The sequence below is a fragment of the Nicotiana tomentosiformis genome, chromosome 7 (assembly GCF_000390325.3).
Source record: "Nicotiana tomentosiformis chromosome 7, ASM39032v3, whole genome shotgun sequence".
NCBI lineage: Eukaryota > Viridiplantae > Streptophyta > Magnoliopsida > Solanales > Solanaceae > Nicotiana > Nicotiana tomentosiformis.
The window spans coordinates 74091323-74100271 of NC_090818.1; the positions used below are offsets into that span (position 1 = coordinate 74091323).

At 32.3% G+C, this 8949-nt stretch overlaps 1 protein-coding gene across 1 annotated transcript; it reads left to right on the forward strand.

The window, feature by feature from the left end:
* The first annotated feature begins 5014 nt into the window (after positions 1-5014).
* On the forward strand, positions 5015-7636 carry LOC104112653 (omega-3 fatty acid desaturase, endoplasmic reticulum). The gene is made up of 9 exons (XM_009622639.4): positions 5015-5151; positions 5698-6024; positions 6146-6235; positions 6317-6383; positions 6459-6551; positions 6627-6812; positions 6880-6960; positions 7045-7182; positions 7263-7636. The coding sequence occupies exons 2-9, from the start codon at positions 5729-5731 to the stop codon at positions 7449-7451; spliced, it is 1140 nt and encodes a 379-aa protein (XP_009620934.1). The 5' UTR covers positions 5015-5151; positions 5698-5728; the 3' UTR covers positions 7452-7636.
* Positions 7637-8949: the final 1313 nt, after the last annotated feature.

Here is an 8949-nt window from a genome sequence, read left to right on the forward strand (position 1 = left end):
TCGCATTTTTTACCCTTAAAAAATAGACTTTACACTAAATAAAATTGTAACTTAAGTTGCCTTCCTAATATTTAAGAATAAACACTCAATTACCATTTATGCTAATTTTCCTAAAGTTAGAACTTTAAATCAACTAGAATTTTATTTGTTAATCTTTCCTTATTAGATTGTATTACAATTTTATTTGCAATAGGAAGACGTGATTTTAATACACTAAAGACTTGTGTTTCAAAAGGAAAAACAATACTAGCTTTTTACCACGTATAATCTCCATATCATTTGTAGTATTTCAGATTAAAACACTAAAAAAAGAGAAGATTAATCAAGTACACTACTAAATTGATTAATTTCTATAATATAGAATAACTTACATATCTATCTATCTATTTATATTAAAAGCACGAAGGCCCTTAATGAAATATCGTTCGCCTTTTTTACTATTTAAAATTAAACTTCACATTAGACAAAATCGTAATTTAGTTATTATCGCAATATATAGTACCTTGAAATCAACTAATTTGGTTATAAAATTTTTCTTGTGTTGAATTATGTAGGAAAGTCCTAATATTTAGGACTTTAATATAAATATTAAAGAAAACTCGGTGCACTAAACTCTTCATATGTGCGGGGTCCGTGTAAGGGTCGGGCCACAAAGATCTATTATCTTTTACTTATATTGTTTGGGAGAAATAATAGTATTACATTGTCTTAACATAAATATTGTTTGGGAGATAATAATATTACATTATCTTTTGCTTATATTTATTTACGCTAATTTCTATATGAAATATGTTTGAACTTGTAATTCTAAGGGGGGGATACTATATATTCTTATTAATAAATTAAGATGTATGTACTTAATTAACTATTTTTATAATAATTAAATGTAATTTTTAAATATTATGCGAAAACATCGATGAAGAGAAAAAGATGTTATTCGAGTAAGAAGGAGTTTAAAAAAATATCTCTATTTTCTATATCATTCTAAAGGCACAAATCCCAAATGCAAAAATAAATAAATTATTTTTTAAATTTTCATTCAATAACTCAAATATATTATTTAATAATATTTACGTAATTTTTTAAAATTATATGCTCATTGATATAGGTACACGCGCAAAGCGCGTACCCTAAGACTAGTATATATAATAAACTAAAATATCATATATAATAAAAAGGTATTACATAGGTGGAGACTGAAAATATCGAGGGAAATATAGATATTGCATAGAACTCGAGGGGACCATGAGTATAGTTCAAAGTCGGAGGGTGAATTTTACTTTTAAATCAAAATTAAAAAATATAAATAATTTTTACTGAAATTTTATTTTATTTTTTGCCTGAACATAAATTAATAGTATCAAAAGTACTTTTTGAAAGAAATCTATATAAATACATAAAAGAAGGGCATAGCTCCGGTGACGTGGCTAGGCTCACTTATCAGGATTTGTTTTTCTCTTTTTTCTCTTTTTTTTGGGGTTTCTCGATGAATGAACAACGGTTGCTATCCAATTTTAGCTTTTTAAACCGTTTCTGTAATAAGCGTCGTTTGTTTTCCCTAATAAGGCAGCCGTTTGCTTTTACCAATAAATCACCAGGGGTGAAAGAATTAAACACATTAGCGTTTCAACCAAAACCTTAAGGTCTTCAATTCCAATTGCAGCCAGGATGGAGAATAAATTAAAGATAGAGGAAGAAATCAATTGAGGAGGAGTAATTTCTCTCTGTAAAAATATCCGAGGTACAAATTCTTCATGTTTGATTGGTGTTTGATCATGTGTCTCCTTATTAAACTTTTTTTTACCGGCTTCTTACATTAATTTTTTGCAGAGTATCAGTCCAACCATTGGATTCCTGTGAATTTTTCGACTCTTACTTCTTTTTCATTTTATTGGGATTTTCAGTGTTTGTCTTGACAGTGGGATTAGGCTTTGAAGATATTTTTTATTTATACGTCATCTTTGGCCATCCCTGTGTTCGTCATTTTTCCTGTTTGTTTTAAGCTTCAATTTTCAATTTTGCTATGACTTTTGATATATATATTACTCTATGCTTGTAATACATCAACAACTTACTTTAACTGGGTTCGTAAAAAGTTCTGCTTTACAACCTTCAATCTTAATTCTTCTGTATAATATGAGGTGAGTATAAAATTATATATTTTGGATGCCCAACATATAGTTTATTTCGTATAAAGTGTTTCAATCGTTCTTCTAAATCTTTTTTCTCCTTTGTAATTGTTTTGATTATTTCCCTTTTTCTTATAACAATTATCTATAATTATTCTATTTGTTGTTGTAACTTGTAACTTGTAATAGAATAGGGTAATAAAGAGTTAATACTAGAAAATGATAACCAAGTCACAGTATAGGCATGAACAACAATCTCCTTCATACCGCAGCAATTTGACTATGCGTGTAGTCTTTCAATGAAAAATAGTAAATGTTATGTCATCAGAAAAGCCACCTTCCTTTCATTTTAACATGATTATTTCATTTTTCTTTTTGCAGGACAAAATGTCTTCAGCTCTTGATTGTCGAACGATTCTTCTGTTTGTCCAAAGTCTATTAGGAGATTCAAAAATTTTCTGCGCCGCCTTCCCTTCGTTGTTTATTTAATATTTTTACCTTATCCTAACTGTAATTTCTTTTGCAGAACAAAATATTGAGAGCCCTCTTAATAGCCTGCTGCAACACCTTTAATTGGAAGAACAAGGAAGGCGAGAGTGCTCTCTAGCACTTCTATTTAAGTAAAGCCTATATCTATTTTCTTCTCCATCGCTTAAATCTAATAGAGTCATTTGTTTGTTTGTATGGAACCTTAACATTTTCACAAACTTCAGAATCAAAATCATGTGCATGTGCTTAAAAGTTCGCTTGAAGTATTTGTATGGCTTAAGCTTAGGATTGGAATAAAATTTATAAAGACTGTCGAAGCGACCAATTTGGTATAGAAAGATGGTAATGAAGCATTTTTTAGCTGGAGAAGCAATTGATAGTTAACTAAGTCCCTCAATATCTTGGTATAGGCTTCAAGTGCAAGCGAAAATAAGTAGGAATTAGGTGGTTGAGAACTTCCTAGGATTTGACTTAACAGATAGGTACAAGAAGACCTTAGGTTATTTTCTTTCCATGTTTCCTTGGTTATAACTTATATGCAAAAAAGTGTGAATCATGACCTAATGTAATTTGCTAGAATGCTGCGGCAAGCAAAGGGATCGAGAACATGGCTGTTTCAGCAAGATGTGGAGCTTATTGATATGAAGAGCCTGCCTTCTATTAAACAAATTAGTGAACAGGAGGCGATGCTTCATTATGGTTGCCTCTATTATGACTGCTTAAATCTATTTTTCCTTCTCCATTTGAATTATCTCCATTTTAATAGTTAATGAACTTAGTATTTACCGACAGTTCTATTTAATTTAATAGTTTATCCCAGAGTTACTTAATGAATCGGTTTGGATAAATATTACTAATGATAAAGTAATTTCTTTTATATGTCTGTCATCAAAGCTTGCTTTTGTAATCCATATTTATGTATTATTTTTAAACTTGAAGTGGTTGTATGACCACATATTTGTTCAGTGCAAGTAGCTCTTTATTTGCTTTTTCATTTCAACTTATATTCCTTCACCAAATTCTTTCACTGAGTATCTTCAATTGATTTTGCTTAAGACTCAGAAGAACTTTTGCATTTGATAAACTAATGTCCTCTATCTTAGAAGCATTTTTGGAAGTAACAAATATTACTTTGAGTAGTTTCAAATCTGATTTAACTTGAATGATTTTTTGAAAGCTAAAAGTCCGTTTTGTGTGATCTAAATGTAAAAATATTAATGTTTCTCCTTACAGTTACAGGTAATGCATTTTTTCAGTTAGCCAGAGTAACAAAATAAAATACTTTTAGATAGACCCTTAATATATATTTGACTGAGAGAACCATGTATTTACTTCTTCTCCGCCCAAAGATATATATATAAATATATTTTAAACTGAACATTTTGCTTAAATATTTTTCTATTTCTTCTTTTCCGAAAGAATTTTTGATAGCTTAAAATGTTATTTATCCAAGCTCCAATTTTTGTATTGTTATTTCTTCAAACATAGATAATTAATTTTTATTGCATAAGTGAAGTGTTTTAATCTCTTCTGTGACAGATTATAGGACTATTCTAATTATGTTTTTCACGATCACGCAAAGCGCGGCATATTCACTAGTTTGTATATAATTTAAATAAGAATCTTAATTATTCCATTCATGAATTTCTTTTATATAGAATGCTAAAAAAAAATATCATCGTTCTTCCTCGGAAAAAAGGATGGTGCATAATGCAAATGCAAATGCAGGCAAGCTAGTCTTAGTAAATTAGTTAGAATTGGAAATTGGTAAGAAAAAGATAAAAGATATTCCGCACTAGAGAGAGAGCCACGATATTACCATATTTTTATACCAAGGACCACGCAAGCAAATAGCTTAACCTATGGGGTCGTTTGGTTCAATTGTCGAAACAAAGTGTACAACTAATATCAATGTTTTGATATAAAGTGTATGTCAATTGATTTTGTGACTCTTTAAAAATTTATTTTTAGTTTTATGACCTTATTTTTTTTTATACATGAGAAATTTATTTTTACATAAAAAGATTTGTGTTTTACATATATAATAGATCTAAAAAGGTCATTTTCTGAAATTATAAATTATAAAAGGATATAATGTATAAATAACACAATATTAAGCTTATACCCATAGCCAAATATGTAGTAATTAATACAACCTAAAATTCTATATCGGAATTAGTATCCTTATTTTGGTAACCAAAGCACCCCTTTGGGTTAACTTATCAGATCAATTTTTTTGACAGTTTGTAGAAGTGATTAATTAAAAGGTTATCCAAAAAAGAATATAGTTATCTCTAAAATTGATTTTTTTGGGGTACGATAACCAATCGCGGATTATAATTAAGAAAAATACTTGAATAAAAAAAATCCCAAGCTTGAGTTAGATAGTTCATTTTTGGCCTGTGACCATTAACTTCCATGTATCCCCATATTCCCCGGGGTTAGTTTCTTTTTTCTATAAATATACTTTTAGACAGCACAAAAGGAAACTGAAGGAGAGGCAGTGTAGAGGAATACGGAGAGCTGTCAAAAGGTAAATGCTACCTTAATGTCCACTTTCCTCGGAAACTTTCTTCATCCATCTCTGTTTCCTTGAGAACTAGCTATTATCAATTTAAGAAATTGTTAATTTGGTGCTATAGATTTTCGTTTTTCTTTTTCCGGGTATTGAACACAGAGTTTCTGAAAATCTGGAATATAATATTTTGGATCTTTGTTCTTGTTTTGGAACAAATCTAGAGAAAAGGAAAAAAAAAACCATTTTTCTATTACTCTACCGTTCATACAATCTTTAACCATTTATTTCTGTTCTTTGTTTTTTCTGAGATGGGAAAATGGTGTAACTCTGCATGTGATGGCCACTAAGTAAGTAAACAAGAAGAGCCGTTGGTTTCGCCCAGAATATTAGTATCATAATCTGCTAAATTGTTTTCAAGATTCTCTTCACATGACTTTGGTTAACCGAAATGCATATTTATTTACTTGGACGGTGTAAAATATCCGAATAATTGCTTTATTCTTATGTTTCCCTCTGCATTATAAAATATACATTGTTATTCTCCACTCAAAATCAAAACAGGTTCAGGGTTGAAGACTCTGGACGACAATCAATGGGGTCTCTGGGAATAAGTGAGATTTATGATAAGAACAGCTTTAACGAGATGGAGTTTGAATTCGACCCGAGTGCCCCTCCTCCGTTTAGGCTGGCTGAGATACGAAATGTCATCCCTAAGCATTGCTGGGTTAAAGATCCACTTAGGTCCTTGAGCTATGTTGTGAGGGACGTAATATTTGTTGCTACCTTGATTGGCATAGCAATTCACTTGGATAGTTGGTTATTTTACCCACTTTACTGGGCTATCCAAGGCACCATGTTTTGGGCAATCTTTGTTCTTGGACATGATTGGTAACTACTAATTTGTACACCTTAATTTGTTTCTTTCTTGTCTTAGTCAACATTATTGTTTGAATATGTTGCTTTATTTTTGTGTTTTCCCCTTTTCTTTTCTTTTCTTTTCTTTTTGTAGTGGCCATGGCAGCTTTTCAGACAGCCAGTTGCTAAATAATGTGGTTGGTCACATACTTCATTCTGCCATTCTGGTACCCTACCATGGCTGGTTGGTGCTTCAACTTAATTATCTCTCTTTATTTATGTCCTCTTTTTCATAAGTTAATGTATGGATACTTTTCTCTAACAGGAGAATCAGCCATAAAACTCACCATCAGAACCATGGAAATGTGGAGACTGATGAGTCTTGGGTGCCGGTATGTTCCTTATATTACTGCCAATTATTTACCTATAAATAAAAAGTAAATATATAATAATCTCTTTTCCTCCAGATGCCTGAAAAGCTATACAACAAAGTGGGCTATTCAACCAAGTTCCTAAGATACAAGATCCCTTTTCCCTTGTTAGCATATCCAATGTACCTGGTAAGAGATTGCATCTATCTACATTTGAAACGTAACGTAGATACTACTAGTCTAAAGTTTTCATCTGTGATGCAGATGAAGAGAAGTCCAGGAAAATCTGGTTCTCATTTCAACCCATATAGTGATTTGTTCCAACCCCATGAGAGGAAGTATGTGGTAACATCAACTCTGTGCTGGACTGTCATGGCAGCTCTCCTCCTCTATCTCTGCACTGCCTTCGGTTCTCTCCAAATGTTTAAGATTTATGGCGCTCCTTACTTGGTCAGTCACACTAATCTCTACTTAATTTGCTTTTTCTTCATTAATTAGCTTTGCATCTTGTTTTCAGATTTTTGTAATGTGGCTGGATTTTGTTACCTACTTGCATCACCATGGTTATGAGAAGAAGCTTCCCTGGTACCGCGGCAAGGTCTAACACATCAATTTTGATACTTATGTTGTTGTATCGTGTATGTAAACTGTCAAATGCTAAACCTAGTAAAAAATTGAACAGGAATGGAGTTATCTTAGAGGAGGACTAACCACAGTTGATAGAGACTACGGATTGTTTAACAACATACATCATGACATTGGAACACATGTTATCCACCATCTATTTCCTCAGATACCACATTATCACTTGAGAGAAGCGGTATGTTGTTCTAAACTTAATACTCTACTATCTAGTATTCTGATACTGAAACCTGCTGATGATTCTAAAATATGTTGCAGACCAAAGCAGCAAAGCCAGTACTTGGCAAGTATTACAGGGAACCCAAGAAATCAGGGCCAATTCCTTTTCACTTGGTTAAGGATTTAACAAGGAGCATGAAGCAGGATCATTATGTTAGCGATTCCGGGGAGATTGTTTTCTATCAGACCGATCCACACATCTTCCGATCTGCTCCAAAGGATGAATGAGTGAGAAACAGAAATCAAAAGAATCTCATTAACTAGTTTCAGAAACTTGGTATTAGCTATAGTTTTATAATTACAACCTATTGAAAAAATAGGTTTGAGAGCTTTTTGTTAGTCGATAAGATTGTGTTCCCATTATTTCTCTCTTGAAAACAAAACTACAAGAAAGAACAGGGCTTTCTTTTTTACGCCTTTTGTGCCTACATGTTTCATGGTTTATTTCTATTCCGTCAATCTTGGCTTTCCCTTTTTTCTTTCTTGGTTCAGCAACCGTATGGTTAATTCCAAGGAGAGGGGAAATGACAGTAAAATATTGTTTGCTTCCATTAGCTAAAGAGTAGTCTTTGTGTACTTCTGGCTATTGTCACAAGGGTAATTTAAAGTAAAAGAGGGTGAATACGTTTGTCCTTTCGGTGTAGGCAAAGCTTTAGATGAGGACTGTCCAAGTACCTTCCCATTATTTAACGTAGTTATTTAATTCCTACCTAAGCAACTAGGGAAGATGATTTGTTTTCTCTAGTATTATAATCTCAAGACCTTAACGCCAATATAATTTGTTTTACTTAAACATAGAAAATGAGTTTAGTTTATGTGAATTGTATGTGACGAGCTACACGATTATTTAGGAAAGAACAATTGGTGTGAACCGGTTACCTAGTTTAGTTATTCAAGGGCATCCATATATATATATATATATATATATATATATATATATATATATATATGTGTGTGTAAAACAAGTAAATACTTTAGAAAGAGACGATTGCCAAAAATGGTCCAGAAATATATTGTCGTATCATACAGAATCATTGCCCTCTCCAAACTCATAAATTGTTTTCGAGGATGCAAACGGTACCACAGGATAGTGATAGAACGAGAATATACAAGTGGAAGCACTGAAGCTAGTTGTTGCTTGTCTGTTCCATAAATAAGAAAGAAAAGCAGGTGAAACAGGGGAAACACTAGCCTCTCATAGTGAACCACTACGCCCACCTTTGTGCCTCTGCTGACTCTCTATGTGGATCTGTGCTTTTCTTGGAAGTCCAAACAAAACTGCTGCATCCACCAACCCCAACATCTTCAGAAGGAATTCTCTATTGTTTTTATATTTAAGTACTCCTCCTTGCTTCGCTCCTGACACACTTTCTCAGTTTGCCACACATCTGCATCTACTTTTGTTATGATTTCTTAATGGTAAGTTTTTAACCTCGGTAACGAAGTTATTACTCACTCCGTACCTTCCTAAGTGAAGGTACTTTGTTTTTTTTTTTTTTAAATTAAAACTTATTGTATGGGGTAAAATTAATTTATAATAAATGGCCGGATGATAGCATGACACGTGAAAACGAAGACAGGTAAAAGGCGAGTCAAGCAACAACCAGTACCGGAAACAATAACTACAATCAACATCGGGTAAGTCCCGAAGGGAGCATGTTCAACGGGAACAAATCGAGTATTTGTCATCGGATAACATTCAATGAGAGAATATTCTCTAACATTA